Consider the following 15855-nt stretch of genomic DNA (forward strand, 5'->3'; position numbering starts at 1 on the left):
TATTTAGCATGATCAAAGGTATCAACTGCCCTGGATGTCAGTTAATAGTTTGGCTGCATGTTTTCTTCATTCATATTTCTTGTTTTCTTCTTGGTGCATTTTGTTAAAAGTGTCTTCCTTATTTCCAGTACAGAAGCTACTGACAAAAAACTGTAAGCATGGATGGTTGAAAGTGGGACTGTACTGTATACAGGCCTGATAAGGAACTGGAATGAGCGCTTTCCACTTTCATAAATATAGGCTCAGTGTCCTTAATAAACAGCATACATTTATATAGACCTATCATCACATCTTCATCATTTCTCACAGCTCAGTTAATTTCTTAAACGATTGGTTCAAAATTATTCTGTGTTTTAAAAACAAGTCAGGTTTTCCTCGCTGTAATCATTCCTCCTGTTCATACTGGTCATTTAAAAACTCTTTAAATGTGCTTTCAATGTAAGTGATGGGGGCCAAAATCCAGTGTGTCCACACAGTAATTTTGTCAATCAGTTTGTAAAAGAAATTGTTTAAATGTTTATCTGAAGCTTACATGAGGCTTCAGCAGTCTGGGTTAGTCATATCAAGTGGATATCTGCTATTTACCGTCTATTTTAGTATCAAATTCCCTGCTGAGCTGCAATGGAAATAAAGTAACAATAAGAACATTTATAAAATACTTGCTATTAAGGACTGTAAGAAGGGTACGTTGATTTCCAGGTTATGTAATAAACATTATGGGTGTATCATCAGGCACAATGAAACATCCAACAATCCAATTGTACTTCTTTGTTACAGCTGTCACCATCAGTATTTAGTCACTCTGTGTTGAGTTTATTGAACTAAGTGCTATGTCAGTCTCAATTATAATTGGAGAAGAGAAAGAGGCTGGTTCAGTGCCCTGTATCTGTTACTTTTCATCGGTAGAAATGGGCAAAATGGCACAAGAAACAGCTGATGTTATCACAAGCCATCCAAAATTATTTTTTAGTTTAGTAGCCCAGATTGGTGAAAAACAACTCAGGCAACACTGCTTCCCACAAACATGAATGGCACAAAAACAATTTACTAATATGACAAGTGTTTATTGGACCTCATTGCTCACATTGTGATAATATCAAAGTCATTTTGTGACACCCAGAAAAATATACAAAAAACCCCAGTAAATCTCACACCTAAAGACATGTAATCTCTTCCTAGATAGAATAAATTATTTCATTACCCGCTGACACAGTAATAATCTCCAACATGAAAAATGTATCAAAAAGGAACAATGTTACAAATTCATTTCATGTTTCCTTCACATATTATAAAATGAATGAGGTGTATATGTGCATATTTGGATTTTTCCATCAAACACCTCATACTCAGATTAATAATGTCACATCAGATCATGAAAGACAGTTATAAAAAGACAGTTCTTTTAGCATTCAAAACATCTAAGCACATTGAAACAATGTTTTTTTTGTTTTGTTGTTATTTCTTTTTGGTGTTTGAACATTACCTCGTAATTATCAGACAGAATTGTTGTTTCTGGGCATATTTTTTAGTGGGTAAAGTGCATGAGCCTGCTCTTTGAGCTCTGTCTTTAGTGTACTTGCTTCAGGTCGGTCTTCTGGCTTCACACACAACATTGACTTGATGATTTGGCTCTGCAAAACAACAACAATACCTGCTTCAGATTTCCATAATATCAATAAATGCTGACACCATTTATAAAGCTTCAATCTACAGTATTTTCCATTTTTGGGCATTTGGACAGGCATTGAAACAAGGCAACTCTTTTGAAATGGAGATTATCCCCTTCCCCAGAATCTATCAACTGCCCTGATTGAAATTTTAATTAACATACATACATCAACAGTCCTGTTTTGGCTCTTCATAGTTTGAGCCTCTACAGATGGACAGTTGTTGTAACAATGCGAATGCCCTGTGCCTCAGTCCTTCTGTGCACTACCACCACATAAATATTGTTTCACTTTGCAAGTAAATTGAAAATTGACGTACCTCTTGGATAAAACGTTGTGAAAACCCTTGGGGAAGTTTCTGGCCTCTGGCATCGTCCCAAAGCTGTTATTTATATGATGGTAAAAGAGAGGAAGAACATGTCATTTTCCTCACACAAATTGAAATTAGCAATTTACTGAAGAATATTTAACAACATATTCACTCAAATAGCATCTGGTATCTAATTAAATGTATTGCATTGTACTTACATTAAACACAAATTCAAAGCAATGACAAAAATAGCAGGTTATTGACATTTTCATCAAGATTTTGGTTGTGTCTTTGAAAAACTCACAGCTCTCCTTTCATGGCCAGTAGAGAAGTTCCAAAGGAGTTCAAAATATATCAAACCCAAAGCGAATATGTCCACTTTTCGGTCATACGTGCTCTTATTCCTCTGTAATAAAACAAAAACACAGTATGGACAAAAGGCACTTAAAAGGTTTGTGAAAGGTACGTAGCACCGTTTTTTTAATTGAATGTTTTACATAAAAATTCAGCACAACCCTTTTTAAATGCTGTGAAACCCATAAAAAAGCAGGTGTCACACATATACTGCAAAAGCAAATATGACTCTTCTGATTAAAAGTTTCAACTTCATGCTCGTGCAACTGATGGAAAGCCAGGTATTGCATACCACATCTGCTGGACAACTGGTGGGTAGCTTAATTGTCTCCCCTTACTAACCACTGTTTGATAATATAGAAGAAACTTAAAGTTAATATTGGTTCTGACAATCTAACCTGCTCAGGAGCCATGTACGATGGGGTTCCTTTGTACACTGTTCTCTCCAGCAGGTTTTCAGCATTGTCGTCATTCTCGGCAGTGACCAGACCAAAGTCCCCAATCTTCACTTCTCCATCTCGCCCAAACATGATGTTGGCAGGCTAACCAGAGGAAAGAAACAAAATGTAACATGCAACTGCATGACAGATGTGCATTGATAAATGATAACCTTGTCTGGTTCTTCTCACCTTCAGGTCTCTGTGGATGAGTTTACTGGAGTGAACGTACTCAACTCCACTGATTATCTGCAGTGCAAGACTTAAACTGTCTTCTCTTCTCTTGGAGTCTTGCAGAGATTTGTTCACATTCTGTGTGTTCCTCTCATCTATCCACACTCTGAGTGTTTTGGTGTCACATAACTCCATCTGAATGTAGAGGAACTTTGAATGTGGATTATCGGTAGACCTAGGAAAGTAGGGAAAGACAAATGTTAGTATAGTATAGTTAATAAGCACTGTAGAGCAAAATTTTAAAAGTGGATGGGACTTACATGGAAGTGCTATAACTGTCATCTGTACTGTCCCACCAGTAGTCTGAATCCTCCATCCAACACGTGTAGTACCTAACAATGTTGTGGTGATGGAGGTCTGATAGTGCCCCAACCTCTCGCAGAGCTTTTCTACTCAAAAGAAGTGTGAGAAAATATATTTTACCTCATTTTGCACTGCAGTTATAACTTTGATCAAATGCATTTATTTATTGCATGTGCATAGAAAAAAAGAGAACATAAACTAAAAGCCACCAGAGACAAAATTATGCACAGCAGGCCTATCAAAACTGTAAGGAATGGATTAAACTGTGGTTTTATCTACTCCAGTGTAAAATGCAACTAGTAGCATGTCCGGTTTATTAGCTTAGCACATACTTAGTATTACTTCCAAGCCCAGGGAGCACATCATAAACTAACATTAGCTTGTGGGTTTACAGGTTACCTTAAAACTGCTTCATTCATTCTATCAGAGTTTACATTAACTGTCCTGCTCTTAACTGGATTTGGGGAACTACAATCCCATCCAATTTTACTTGAGGGATGAAAACAAACACATACTGTTTGATTAAATTACAATTTACTTCTCCAAGTCAGCTGGAAAAAATAAAAAGTCAGGTAGAGACTTTTCAATCAATTTATTGAGCAATTAGTCTACAGTTGCTGGAAAAGTTGATGGTGGCTGGCTTGACGCAATAAACTTATTTTATCTATGTCTGAAATCAAGGACCCTTGGTTTCAAAATGAGAATATTTTTAATGGTAACTATGCCACCACTATCAATGTAAACTGTACTGGAAGGCCTGACCAGTATAGCAGCAATGGGGCAGCGATTAGTGAACGGTCAGTTGAAGAAGACTCTTGTGACAATCTGCATTTGTGACTGTTTATATTCATATCAAACATTATACTTGACTTACTCTTTACAGCGAACAATCTTTATAGCATAACACTTGTGCAGCAGTTTGTCTTTTGCCTTGAAAACACAACCAAAGGCTCCTTTGCCAAGGGGCTCTATGGAGTCAAAGTCTGATGTAAACCTGTTGAGAAAAACACAGTAACTGTTGAGACAAAAATGTATACATATAAAAATATCACAAGTATTAAAAACATTCTTACATTATAGTTAAATGTCTTAACTTTACATACCTTGAGAGGCTTGACGGGGTTGTCGTTTTCTTAATGGAACTAATTCCTTTACTCTTTTCTTTGAAATCAGAGCTCTTGAATAAAACAAAGTCATAGTATAGAGATTGGAATGTTAAATAAAAATCTAATGAAAAATGTAAATGATTAAACAAGTTCACAGTACCTCTGTTCTGTTCACATTTTGGAAATTTGGTGCAATTCTAACAAGACAGAGAAAGTAAAATCAGCAATAGTGGCAGGTGAATTATGACATACTGTAGGTTTACAATAGATTGTAGATAACTTACTTTCTTTTGGGCTTCACATCAGGACTTTGATCCTTACGTGGGGAAAGGGAGTGGGAAAGTATGGTCACCATAGGCAATCATTAACAATTCAAATTGGTTAATGTGTTTGAGGTAAATTGAAGTTGTTGTTTGCTCTCTCCACATGCAACTTAATATAGCTCTTGTACATAACCATGTAAAAGATTGAGGATTAAATAGGAAATAACACACCTGAACATTGAGAGGGTTTGATGTATTAGTGAAAACAATAGAGTCATCTGTAATCACTGGTGTGCTTTTTGACGCTGTATCAAGGGAATCCCTTGGGAAATACAATGAGAGACAGAGTATTTTCAATATCAAACTTAGTCACCTGTTCCACATCTCAGTCAGTGACTTACAGTGTACTTGATGGTGTGGACAGCCTGGCTGGATCACAATCATCAGACACAGTTGAATAGAAGGATTCCTGAAAGCACAAAGGATGTGATTAGCTAGTAGTCACAGGTGCTCCCTGGCATGTGGTGCAGCACCACTGTTGGGTAGTCAGTAGCATTATTAATATGTAATTATGTGTGTAAAGACTGGGTGTTCTTTTTTAGTTCTAATAATGTGTGTAAAGACTGGGTGTTCTTTTTTAGTTTTTACTTTCCCATTACACTGAATAGAGACAAAGATATGCCCACACTGCCAGATAGAGCTTTACAGTTGTAAACACATATACCCCTGGACAGGTCCTCCAGTCGTCATGCAGATGTTTCCTTGGGCAAGATACTGAACCCCAAAGGCTGTACCTTCAGTGTGTGAATGTGCATGTGAATGATTAACTCCTCCTGATGAGCAGGTTGGCACCTTCCATGGCAGCCTGCCATCAGCATGAGTGTGTGTGTGTGTGTGAAGGGGTGAATGTAGCTTGTAGTGTAAAAGTGCTTTGATTAAGTAAAAGTCTCAGGGGAAATGTGCCAAGAGCATCTTAATAATCTGCTATATGGAATATTGAAAACCATATTTTACTAAATAAAAACAACAGAAAATACTGAATACCTTACTGTCCCAGTCTGACTGTTCTTGGAGAGCAGACCAGGCCAGCTCAGCTGCCTTTTGTTTGGCCTCCTTGATAGTCTTCCCCTCACCTACAGGGTACTCCTTGTTGTCGATCACCAGTTTGTAGAAAAATCTGTGCAGGCAAGGAGGAAATATTTTAAATCATTAGTGTTAAGATTGCTCTCTCACATCTATCATTCTTTGTCTATTCAGGTCACAGAGGTTCAGTCATACTCACTGACGGATATGAGGTGGGCCGCATGCGTTCTCTTCAATGAATGTATGGGACCGGGATGTTTTCTGACAGTACTGGTTGATAATTCCAATGAAATTTGTCTCTACAAAGCTTTTGACCTCAGTCTTCACACTCAGGTTCTTGGTCTTATCACTTCAACAGCAAAGACAAAACAGACAAAACTAATTAAAATCCTTAACAGCCACACAGAAAATAACTAAATGTTAGTTCATGCAGTGTTTCACATAAAGAATCAAAATGACACAATGCCTTTCCAATAAGTTTGTGCTCACCAGATCTCAGACACATTTTGATTCAGATCCACCTTTTGCTTGATTGGTGTGCTGCTTTTCTCATCTCCAGTCTTGAAAACAAAACAGTATGATTTTATAATAGTAAAAGGATTGCAGTGTGGCCTGGGGGACATTTGGAAAAACCCACTTGTACATTTGTGACAATAGTATTACAATCAAGGTAAAGCATTTTAATTCCATCCAAGAACTGATGCTAATTTGTTGGACTTTAAATAGAGACAAACTAGTGTGTATTCAAACTCACCTCAGTAGTTTTACTACCACATATCTCATGATATACAAGCTTGGCTGCCTCCTCCTTAGCTTCCCTCTTTGTTTTCCCACAGGCAACTGGGTACTCCTTATCGGCAACCACAAACCTACAATATCTAACACCACAAAAACTTTTATTTAATGTATTTTCAAATTGTGACAAAACAACTACACATAAATATGGATGCATTGTTAAGACTTACTGCAGTGCATTATTAGGTCCCAATTTTATTGACTCCACCAGCTCCACCTTTTCCTGATGGACATACTCATTGAGCCAAGATGTATAGTTGATGTTAGCCATACTTGGTTGATCATCTGCTGCAGCAGTTTCTCTCTGTCAAGATATCAACATACATCATCATACAATATACATCAAAAAGACATACAGTGGATATAAAAAGTCTACTCACCCCTGTTAAAATGCCAGGTTTTGTGATGTAAAAAATAAGACAAAGATGAATAATTTCAGGACTTTTTCCACCTTGAATGTGATCTATGAATGTTGTAATACAATCAAAACGCAATTCAACAAAGTATTAGTTTAAGGGTGTGCATATTTATTCAACCAAGTTATTGTAAGTTTTTAATTTTTTGCCCCTAAAAGATTTCAGTTTGTTTTTCAATTGAATTGTACAGGTTATAGGTCACATTAAAAGGTGAAAAAAGTTCTGAAATGATTGTTCTTTGTCTCATTTTTTTTAACATCACAAAAACCTGGCATTTTAACAGGGGGTGTATACTTACTTTTTTTATATCCACTGTACAGTATATCGTGAATTAGGAATTTACATATTGATATAAAAATGTACGCAGGCAGTAAATCAAGAAAGTGGTAAAACAATCTTACAGAGTCAACCACCTCCTCCAACAAGCCTTTTAGGGCATTTTTTGCTGCATCTCGTTCGGCTTCTTTCTTGTTCTTCCCCACACCATCAGGATACGCCGTACCATTCACGACTGCTCTCACAGTAAATCTAAGAAGAAAATATGAACAAACAAGACAGTCAATACTGCAACTGTGACATGAAACAAATTTTTGAAAGTTGAAGGAGAGTACATATGAACATCGTGTAGGTGCAACGCTATTAAAAACGGCATCAATCGAAGATTGGACTCACATCAAAACATTCACATGATCAACAGGCATTTCTACTTTTTTCATTGATGGAACAAATTAATGCCATATTCCTCAGCATTGTCCTACTGTTTTTTCCGCCACACTATAAATACTTTTATTTATTAAATAAATCTAAACTGCAGTAGGCCTGTATAGACTATGAAACATATTAGGCTATTTCTTGCAGCTATTACAGTAACCTTTGTAAAACATTTAACATTTATATAATAATTACAAACTTTAATAAAATAATTTGCATTTTAAAATAATAACTCTCTCTGTGATGTGATATGAAGTTCAGGCCTCATCCTTTCCTCAAGTGGACACACTTGAGTTGACACTTGAGTTTTGTGGGTAGCACCACTCGGCCACATTTGCCAAAACATTTAATATAATTAATGCAAGTCACTGCAAGTCATCTCTTCTCTATGCGCGGCAAACTTCAATACTGAGTAGAAACTAATCACAACATGCAATAGAACAATGTGCTGTCATAGATAAACAGGCTACAGCAATGGGTCTCAAACGTTTTCACATCAAGGACGCTTAAACTGACACATATTAGACCAATAACCCCATGGAAAAATCCTGATTAAGCTAGGTCATGACATCTGGTAGGCCAGCGACCAGCACTGAGTTGATAACTGGTTACGGTCAGAAACCTAGCTCAAACCAATTACACAGAACCTGTCTACCAGTTGATCAACAGTTAAACCAGCTTGAGTAAATTGACTCCGCAGGTAAATTCAACAAGACCAGCTAATGACCAGCTAAATTTAAAGTTGTCTCTAGCTGGATTATTTCAGGCTATATGGCATCCATAGAAATACCCAATCCTCCCATTCATTCAGGACATGTGCTGTTAATACTCACATGGTGTTTAACAATATAATTACACATAATTTAGCAGGTGTTAAGTCTCACCAGAAACTGTATTCAACTCACGTTTTAATGTGATCAGAGACAACAGATCCGACGTCCTCGAAACTCACCCCCAAACACTTCTCGTGTGCATACTCGAGAAGTTTACCAACGTAGTTTTCCATTTCCATCATAAACTACACAGCGACCTCACATCAAAATGAGAAAACAAAGTAGCCTACTAACCTCTACAAAGAACACATCTTAAATATAGTGCATATTTTCTGTTTCCACCTAACTCTCACTACATGTTACGCTCCAACATGGTGGTGCCTTCAGATCATGTCCAACATACGAACTTTGCCTCAGCTGATAAGCGGAAGATAAAAATGTGACACATAGATACAGGGGCGTTTCTAGACCCTCTGGGGGCCCTAGGCAAGAAGGACCATGGGGCCCCCCAAAATCATGATGAATGAAGTCCAGGACTACGGATCAGTAAAGAAATCTTTTATTAAACAATTAACATATCAAATAAATAATAAATAACATAACTATCTGAATGCAAACTTTACATACAATATATAAATAACAGAAAAACAAACATAACTGAAATGTGCAAACTTTTCAGAATGATAAAAACGCAACCAAGCAAACAAACAAACAAACAAACAAACAAACAAGGAATTGAAGTGGAAAGGAAGAACTTAAGACTTGCTGTGACACCTTGGTCCTATATCCACACTCCAATAGTAGTGCCTTATTTTTTCTTAAAACTGCTGCTTGGCTTCTGCAAATGCAGCCACTATGTCTTCCATATCTAAGGACCTCCGAACATCTCTTTCTATTGAAATCAGTGCCAGTCCTGTGAGCCTCTCCTGGCACATGGTTGACCTCAAATAGGTTTTGATCAACTTCAAAGCAGAAAAGCTCCTCTCACCAGAGGCAACAGAGACTGGAAGAGTCAAGAGGAGACGCAATGCAATGCTTAGATTACTGTACAGATCCAGAAGGTTTTCACTGTAAATGTAGTTTAACATGTCATGTGGGCAGGTGGAAGCGTGGTCTGGAAAAGTGTAGACAGCAGAATTGATCTCCAATTCTAAATCATCTGCCTCAATGTCATGCATTGTTTGCTCCAAGTTCTTGCAACTTGCACGAATCTTGCCACTCTTTAGCACCTGTTGCATGCTTTTCTTTGAAAACAGGAAACTGTAGAGAACATAGACATCTTCCATTTTTGAGAATCTGTCATTCAGGCTTCTAAGGGCTGTGTCTACTAAAGGGAGAAAGAACTCCCTTTTGAAGGACTCTTCTGGACTGGACTGGGTTTCTGCTGCTCCCTCATGCTGATAGTGTTTTGCTGCTTTTCTCTGCCTTTTCTCTGGAAGCTCCATTTCAATTTCCAGTTCTTCTGCAATTTCTACAGCATCAGATTGACATGAAGCAAGCCCACTGTCCCTTAAGTTTTCCAGGCACTGCCTCACTCCCTGTGTTTCTGTTTTAATAGTTTCCAGAGAAACATCTGGACTTTGCAGCAGCTTGCTCACAAGGTTAACCTGGTACAAGACATTGTACCAGATCATGGTGCACAACAGAAAATGCCAGGACTTCAGCTCATCATGCAAAGCATTAGCAGTGGACATTGTTTCCGAATCCCTCTTCTCCACTGCAAATGTCTGGAGAGCCGACAGTGCTTTGAGAATCTGTGGCAGTTGGTATCTCACAGCCTTCACACTTTCAATACAAGCCTCCCATCTTGTTGTTGACAAAGGTTTAAGAGACAACTGCTTTACATGCTCCTTCAGAATTGCCCAGCGTTGTACAGATGAACTGAAGAGATTGTAGAGTCTTTGCAGCACACCAAAAAACGAGATGGCCAGGACTGATGACTTTGCAGCATCTGCCACAACCAGATTGAGAGTGTGACTGCTGCAGGGGACACACAATGCCTTGCAATTCTGCAATATTCTTGACTGAACACCTTGTTTTTGTCCCATCATGTTGCTTCCATTGTCATATGACTGGCCACGACAGTCAGAAATGTTTAGGTTATGATTCTGCAGATGTTCCAGCAGAGTTTCAGTCAGACCCCTACCAGTTGTGTCCTCAATGTCAATAAATCCAATGAAATGCTCAGCAATAGAGACACCAACTGATGGTTCACAATTCACAATCCTCAGAACAATGGAAAGTTGTTCTTTGTGACTGATGTCAGGTGTGCAGTCCATGATGACAGAGAAGTACTTTGCTTTGGTCACTCGTCTCACTATCTCTTCAAGAGTTTTGTCTCCAACAAGGGTTATTATTTCATTTTGAATGATCCCACTCAAATAGTGAACCTTTGTTTCTTTGTTTTGAATTCTTCTAATGTGCTCACTCAGCACTGGATCGTACTGTGCCATCAGTTCCACTAAGGAGAGGAAATTCCCATTGTGATGGTCATAGAGCACATTTGAAGGCCCTCTCAAAGCTTGATTGCTCTCAGCCAGATGGCAGATGATAGAAATCACTCTTCTGATGACACCTTTCCAATGCTCAATCTCAATCTGCAACAAATTCTGATGGGTTTGGTCTATGGTTGTCCTAGTCTGCAATCTCTTCTGCAGATCATGCCAGCTTCTCATATTCTCACAATGCATGTTTGAATATTCATGTTCTTTGAGGTGATGATCTAGGTTGTTCCATGCACAGTAGCCACTACTGCTTAAAGCGCTGTCACACTTTCCAAAAAGAGTGCAAGAGAAACAAAATACTGTGTCTGTGCTGACAGAGTACATTAACCATGAACGTTGGATCTTCTCACCATTTCTCATTGTCATTTTGTAATTATCTTTGGTGAATCTCCAAGGTGGGTTTTCTGTATTTTGGGGGAAGTCCATGTCTGTTATTTGGAGTGGTCCTTTTCTCACAATTTGACAACGAGCATTGTCGTCGATGGCTTTTGGCCACAGCGCAGGATCATCTGATATTATTTGATTTGATATTATTTGAGTATCTTCTGGTGATGTGGTGTCACAGGGCGGTGAAGAGGTGTTGACAGAAAGATGTGGTGTGGCCTCATATTGTAAAGGTGCTGCCATGCTGCTGCTGCTGCTGCTGCTGCTGCTGCATGAAGTTGCCGTCATGTCCTGCTCATCTTCCTCAAGGTCCCCCTCATGATCTGAGGTTGATATTGCTAGAATGAAAATAGTATAAGAAGCAATTGTTTAAGACAAATATTTGTGTAGTCATATTAAATCAGATAGATCCCATGATATATTTTAAATGGGAGAGCAAGTCACTGTAATCTTAACTTTAAAAAGGAAACTAAGATCTGTATGGAATAATTAATGAACATCCATTTGCAGTAACAACTTTAATGCTTCATGTAAACATTTTATTTAATGTAACATTTAGGCTATAGCAGGAAATGTATGGATATATAGGATAGGATAGGATATACTTTATTTATCCCCAAAGGGAAATTCAGTTATCCAACAGCTCACATTTAAAAAACATAATTCCAAATACAAATTAGCACCAGTTTAGACAGACTAAACTGACAGCAGAATTGATGCTGGTACAAATCCTTTATTCTGGGAGAAAATATCATTGGCATTGGCAGCAAAGGACTAACTTATTGTGTGGCTATGAATGTATGTACAAAGACAGCCATTGGCAACAAGACTTATGACATACACCTGTTCTGTGTAAGCAAAGCTGGTCTACTTTTTAACTAATGTGAGCTGTTAAAGTTGGTGTAAAGTAAGAATAAATGTGTTCGGAGTTTGACATACCACAGTAAAGTGTGTTGTGAGCATAGACTGTAGTTTGTTAGTAACTGAGTACATTTACTGAAGTACTGTTTATTTCAAGTACTGTTAATTTTAACGCAGGATACTTCTTATTTACTTTTAGGATACCTCTACTCCTCTACATTTCAGAGGAAAAATATTGTATTTTGTACTTCACTACATTTATTTGACAGCTTTAGATGCTGGTTACTTTGTCATATTAAAATTCTAAAATAACATAATCATAAACCTCTAAATTAAGATGCATTATTAAAGATTAAATAAGGGGAGCTTGTGGCCCCTTACAAAAATCTGTTTTTATTTGTGTCTCATGTTTAGTCGTTTGCTGTTCCACCAATATTTCCCTTCACATGGTTCAAATGACTGTTTGGGGTCCAAAGAAGTTAAACTATCCAATATTTCACAAAAAATGCAAAGATTAAAGAGATACTCAAAATGTAATCCACATGTATATAGAAGAACTTTTCTTACCATTCTTTGCTAATGCTTATGCATTAACTCAGAATTAACAAGTCATTTTGTTTGTATTTAATTTATCAGTCACTGCTGGATTTTTTGCAAAACAAGTACTTTTTTAGAATACTATTGGTAAATTTAACTACTAATATTATAATACTTCTATGCACAATGTAAGACTTTTACTTGGAATTAAGTAGGTTATTTTTACATTTTGGTATTCATACTTTTAGTAAATGATCTGATTCTTCCACCACTGGCCACAAGTTACCTCCATCACTGCCAATTAAATACGTGACCCGATCTGTAAATACTGTGGGGGTCACAGTTTTAGGTAAAAGTTAAATATTATATGTGACCCTATCTAAATGAGTTGTTGTTACCATTTGTATAACTTTTGTCAAAATCCTATTGAGTCTATAATGTATTAGTCTCTTCCAATCTTATAATTTTAAGACCTAGTCACAACTGAACACCACAAACACACAACGGCAAAATGGCTCTATCATATTTATATTACATTATTTACATCTGTTAGGTAAATCAAATCTAACCGCATTTAATGTAACATAAGTTAAAACAAAAAAGATAATGTAGAATTCTAAAAACATTGAAAACACAGGTACGCAAATACTCTTGAAAAATGCCCCAGAAATCAATGTACATCTATTCAAAATATAAACAATACAAAGCAACCTAAATTTTCCACATCATTTCCAATTGAAAAAACAAACGAGAACATCCTCTAGCAAACAGCATAAACAGCAATGTCCTTCCAGGAGATCATATTCAAATCTGATCAATGTATGTGATGATGATGGTGATAATGATGATAGTGTAATGAGCCTGTTTCACATTGTAATATGCTGTCTGCACACATTTAATTTGTATAATGTTTCCACGGTCAAATACTTGTTACTGCTCTTTCACTCTGAAGTACTGCTTTTCTTTTTCTTTTTAAAAAAAAATCAAGCTCATTCATGGTCTGCTGCTGTGTCTCCAGGACAGTTAGAGCACAAGTCCTCTTCATCTGTCAAAAAAAAGAAAACTGCATGTCAGCAAAGGCAATGAAACACAAGTAAGTAGCCATGTTGTTGTCCTTCTTACCATTATAGGTGGTCCCACACCATATGCAGTAAAAATGGACTCCACGTAAATAGGATGTCAAAATTTGCAGTTTGTCAAAGGACTGTAAGAGAAAGTAATACAACACGTACATTGTAAGATCACTCTGGATTTTACACTTTAAGATCCTATGAGAAGCATTTATTGCACCATATGCAAATATCATAACTGCCACCATACAACAAAAGTGATATGTTTCATATAATAAGATGACATATTATATCTCTGAAAAACAAGCTCAACTTGATACTGACAGTTAATTCCACAATCTCCTCTTCCTCCTCTTCTTCTTCTTCCTCCTCCTCCTCCTTAGGTTCATCTTCCTCATCATCAGCCTCTGCTTTAGGCCAGTACCAGTCTTCCCTGGGGACTGTGATACCCTGAAATAATAATAAAAAGACATCTCAGCCAAAGGATTCACACTGATGAGTAGTGAATGATCAAAATATGCTTTGTGATTTCTGATGTGCTTATGCTATAGCCATAATTTCTCCAACCTTCTGACTGTCAAGCTGCTCACAGGATCGCTGACTCCTCCTGAGATCTCCTTCAATCTTACGCTCCTCTCTCTCTGTCCTTACTCTTGATCTGGAATGAAAAAAAAAACGTGAGAGTGAACACACAGACCGTGAAACATTGCATAATAATAATAATAATAATAATAATAATAATGAGTAGAAGAAGAAGAAAAAGCCTTTTTGAACTGGACGAGGTTTAGGCATTTAAAAAAAAAAGTCTAGGGTTTATAGTATGGGACAATGCTCACACTTCACCTAAAATCTTCCAGAGATTTAGTCTCGTTCTGTTGTTTGGCTCGTACTTTCTGTCGATAATGTTCAAGCTCCTCCTCTGCTTTTCTCTTCTTCACCTCCTCCATTCCAATGCCACCTCTGTCTGAATAACATTACAGAAAGAAAAGGTAAGCAACCAGCTGAATTCAACAGGTTGTTTCCAAATACACTTTCAATTTTAAAATGTATTTCTTACCGGTTTTGATATTTAATGGAATTGGATCAACTCTTCCTGCTCCTGCAGAAGTGATAGAGATGATCATGAATACATGCTGTAAATACAACAACAGTTAAAAAAATCAATAAATCGAACAGTAAATGAAGAAAACTTGCCCTGTTTTCCGAGGCCTTGGCCAGCTTTGTAACCCATTTTCTGCAGAAGTGCAAAGCCCTTGTTCTGATTGCTGATAGAGCTGTGTAAAGCTGCTTCTCGGCTCTCCTTCTCTTGCTCTTTGAAGGTCTTTTGACGATTCTTGATGTTGTTCTCCAACTGTTGTGTCTCCTTTTTAATAGTTTCTTTTACTCGCCTCAACATGCTGACACCTGGTTTCACATCTTGCCTGGCGAGCAAAACAGCATAGAAAAAGTTGTTTTGGGATAAGAAAAACAATGATGTTGATTAATGTGAGAGAGATACGTGTTATTGCCACTACTTCCTTAATTTGTTATCAAAGACATGATAAAAATATGCTAGATTTAACCAAATGACTCAGTTGTAACTATAGTCACGGAGTAGGGGGGTGTTATACATTACAAAAGCACACAAAGCAGCATCAAGGCACTCTTTTGAATTGGTCTAAATTAGCTTTAACTTCATACAACACCCAAATGCACCAAAATGGTTCCCAATGTAGCAACACTCCGAGCTTCTAATACAAACACTAGCCACAAATAATGCTTACATTTTGCTGAGAAATGCGTCAGACATATAGTCCTCCTCCTCATCAGACATTATGACCGTGCAAAAGGGCAAAAATATAAAAAAAAGAAGAGTTACACTGCTTTAAACCTATTGCTGTTGCTCGCTTGCACCCGCTTTTCTAATGTTTGGTTCGTTCATTGATTCGTTCCGAGTGGCTACAACACAAACAACATGTGTACAGTTCCGGAACTTTTGATAAATAAGTCAATGGAAGGTGTTTATTTTTGCATACGTAGAGACAACTGGGTAAAATGATACACATAA

The 15855-nt window shown here is 37.3% G+C and overlaps 3 protein-coding genes across 3 annotated transcripts; all 3 read right to left on the reverse strand.

The window, feature by feature from the left end:
• Window positions 1–1047: 1047 nt before the first annotated feature.
• Window positions 1048–8834, reverse strand: LOC133992166 (interferon-induced, double-stranded RNA-activated protein kinase-like). Its single transcript, XM_062430870.1, has 19 exons — window positions 8585–8834; window positions 7370–7496; window positions 6723–6856; window positions 6512–6635; window positions 6247–6317; window positions 5957–6106; window positions 5719–5851; window positions 5076–5143; window positions 4906–4996; window positions 4696–4727; window positions 4572–4608; window positions 4409–4482; window positions 4180–4299; window positions 3263–3391; window positions 2961–3177; window positions 2730–2873; window positions 2282–2383; window positions 1987–2049; window positions 1048–1631 (listed from the first exon to the last, which is right to left on the reverse strand). The coding sequence occupies exons 1-19, from the start codon at window positions 8692–8694 to the stop codon at window positions 1494–1496; spliced, it is 2064 nt and encodes a 687-aa protein (XP_062286854.1). The 5' UTR covers window positions 8695–8834; the 3' UTR covers window positions 1048–1493.
• A 308-nt stretch (window positions 8835–9142) lies between these two features.
• Window positions 9143–13709, reverse strand: LOC133992237 (zinc finger MYM-type protein 1-like). The gene has a single exon (XM_062430957.1). The coding sequence runs from the start codon at window positions 11626–11628 to the stop codon at window positions 9271–9273; it is 2358 nt and encodes a 785-aa protein (XP_062286941.1). The 5' UTR covers window positions 11629–13709; the 3' UTR covers window positions 9143–9270.
• A 10-nt stretch (window positions 13710–13719) lies between these two features.
• gpatch11 (G patch domain containing 11) lies at window positions 13720–15719 on the reverse strand. The gene is made up of 8 exons (XM_062430958.1): window positions 15572–15719; window positions 15003–15229; window positions 14866–14907; window positions 14652–14772; window positions 14376–14466; window positions 14133–14258; window positions 13861–13942; window positions 13720–13783 (listed from the first exon to the last, which is right to left on the reverse strand). Exons 1-8 carry the CDS (start codon window positions 15619–15621, stop codon window positions 13728–13730), a joined length of 795 nt encoding a protein of 264 aa, XP_062286942.1. The 5' UTR covers window positions 15622–15719; the 3' UTR covers window positions 13720–13727.
• Window positions 15720–15855: the final 136 nt, after the last annotated feature.

This window comes from Scomber scombrus, chromosome 12, assembly GCF_963691925.1.
Source record: "Scomber scombrus chromosome 12, fScoSco1.1, whole genome shotgun sequence".
NCBI lineage: Eukaryota > Metazoa > Chordata > Actinopteri > Scombriformes > Scombridae > Scomber > Scomber scombrus.